At 32.1% G+C, this 2,194-nt stretch overlaps 2 protein-coding genes across 2 annotated transcripts in view; both read right to left on the bottom strand.

Moving 5' to 3' along the window:
• Window positions 1-1,298, bottom strand: part of LOC117105852 (multiple epidermal growth factor-like domains protein 6) — a 3,797-nt gene extending 2,499 nt beyond the window's left edge. Inside the window, exons 1-3 of the mRNA XM_033247162.1 lie at window positions 1,157-1,298; window positions 465-665; window positions 165-347 (exon numbers count right to left, since the gene is read on the bottom strand). Coding sequence (XP_033103053.1) covers window positions 165-347; window positions 465-665; window positions 1,157-1,268 — 496 coding nt within the window. The 5' untranslated portion in view covers window positions 1,269-1,298. The remainder of the gene's footprint in view (window positions 1-164; window positions 348-464; window positions 666-1,156) is intronic.
• A 720-nt stretch (window positions 1,299-2,018) lies between these two features.
• LOC117105851 (protein bark beetle-like) overlaps window positions 2,019-2,194 on the bottom strand; it is a 38,295-nt gene continuing 38,119 nt past the window's right edge. Inside the window, exon 30 of the mRNA XM_033247161.1 lies at window positions 2,019-2,023. Within this exon, the coding sequence (XP_033103052.1) occupies window positions 2,019-2,023 (5 nt within the window). The remainder of the gene's footprint in view (window positions 2,024-2,194) is intronic.

Here is a 2,194-nt window from a genome sequence, read left to right as displayed (position 1 = left end):
TAGTTTTTAATATTCACTTAAATGAATAGACAAGGAAAATTAACCCTTCGATTACATCTCTTACAAAATTCAATGTGCGCTATTTTATAATAAAGTTAATTATTATGTTAAGTTTCGTAAATTTAGATAAATAGTAAAATTACAAAATTTCGCAGAAGAAATACACGATGGCCAAAACATGCAATGTATTACCTTCACAATGTCTTGTTGTATATCATTTGTACTGTAGATAGGTTCGTAATTCCTGGTATATGAATCATCCAGCACATCATCCACATGAAAATTAGAAGAATTCCATGACCAAGAATCATATAAACTACCATTAGCATTTGAGCTCTCAATTTTCCCTACAAATGACCGGTTAGAAAATTAAATAATTGACAATTGTAAAGTGTTATCAACATGGTGTTCAACATTTAAGAAAAATAATGATTTTGTCGACAACAATTCAACGTTAATCTTACATGTTTCGACGAAGTCCGTTACATTATTATGATGATAGAGGGCGCCATTCAACCCCACAAAATCATTGTTCGGATCATCATCCATGAAGCCACAGAGACCCTCCGTTTTTTCGACAAAGCTCATGGTCGGTGTGAGCAATGTGTTAAGGTATAGTCTTCCTATCTTCTCACTAAATTGCACTTCGATTCCAACAGACAAGCCTAATTTGCATTTTGAAAAACCCATTTTGTAAATATTGAATATTGAACATAATTATGACATTGCCAAAATTACATTAAAAATAAAACTTACAAAATTACACTTTAAAAATTACATTTAACAATTTTTTTTTTTTACAAATTACAATTGTTTTTCTTTTGTGTAGGCCTATCCTTCTGTATTAACTACTTTCACATTATCATATTAAAATACTGACATAAAATGTGGCTATTAGCAAACATTTGTTAATTAGACCATAACAAATCAGTTGAAACATGTTTTATCAAACCACTGAGCTTTACAATTATTGGTATAGTTCTAAAATCACACTAACTGCAGTCACGTAAGGAATGTATGTAACATTTCTTTTTTATAATTATTTGAATGGTTAATGTCTTCATGTGTCCGATATTTACTGTGTATCAAACATTACCCAATTTTCCAGGTTTCAAACTTTCTAAGAATTATCAGAACATAGGTTATTATGTATTACCTGATTTGTACTCAAATGCCAGCATCATAGTAGGACTAGTTGAAGAACTGTCATTTCTCAGTGGTATTTGGACATCAAGGAGTACTGACGAATTTGCTAACTGGAGTTTCATCTCGCTACTTATATTCAGTATTTCTCCATCCAGCCTAATTTTAAGTTGGAAATGGAAAGTGTGTAATGACTGTGATAATAATTACAGATTTAAGACAAGTAGGGTCTATGCCGCCACACACATAACTAGGATTATAAATATTTAATGTATTTAGTTATTTTTGTGCTGCCAAGGTAAAACAGAGATTAATTTTTTACCTTTAACACACCACAATTTGATGTGTGGTTAGACAATGATTAGGAGGTAAGAAAAAGGAGATCACTAACAAATAGTCAATTATTACAGTAAATACCACAATTGAGAATAATCTACCCTGATAAATTAAAATATCATTAAGAGGGGAGCTAACAAGTGATAGCAAAAATGTAAATCAGTGAAGTGACTAAATTAAGTTGGGATTGGGAAGTGATAATTTAAGGGATTAATATGAACTTAAATATTAAGTGAACCGGTGTACAGTACTTGTGAATTTGGTAAATTAATATGTGAAATACCAACAATTTCAGATAACTGGTGGAGGTCCTGATTTGCGAGAAGTGCATGCGCACATACTCTTAGAACTGCTTCCATTCCAGGGTTAAATTGGCTATTCTGACGCCACTACATGGTTGTCACAATAGCAAATTTAAGCGTTGGAGGGTATGCTCTGACTTCCATTGACTCACTGAATACATGATTGGTTGATATTGAAACCAGCCATGCAGGAATTCTAAGCAGCTGAGAGTACAATGCGATAGGCCCGAATGTGACTTATCCTAAATAAAAAAGTAGGCCAAACATTGAAGAATTTTACTTTATTCCAATAAACTACAGCAATCCACTCAAAAAATTAAGGTTTATATAGAAGATTGTGGCTAAGAAATTCTAAATCAAACGCAGAAACTGTACTACTATATTTTCTTATTTGTTTTAGCCAGGGTATGCAC

The sequence above is a fragment of the Anneissia japonica genome, unplaced genomic scaffold (assembly GCF_011630105.1).
Source record: "Anneissia japonica isolate Jap-2015-1 unplaced genomic scaffold, ASM1163010v1 scaffold287754_len4335492_cov202, whole genome shotgun sequence".
In the NCBI taxonomy this organism is placed as follows: Eukaryota; Metazoa; Echinodermata; class Crinoidea; order Comatulida; family Comatulidae; genus Anneissia; species Anneissia japonica.
This window is presented reverse-complemented; position numbering and strand designations above follow the sequence as displayed.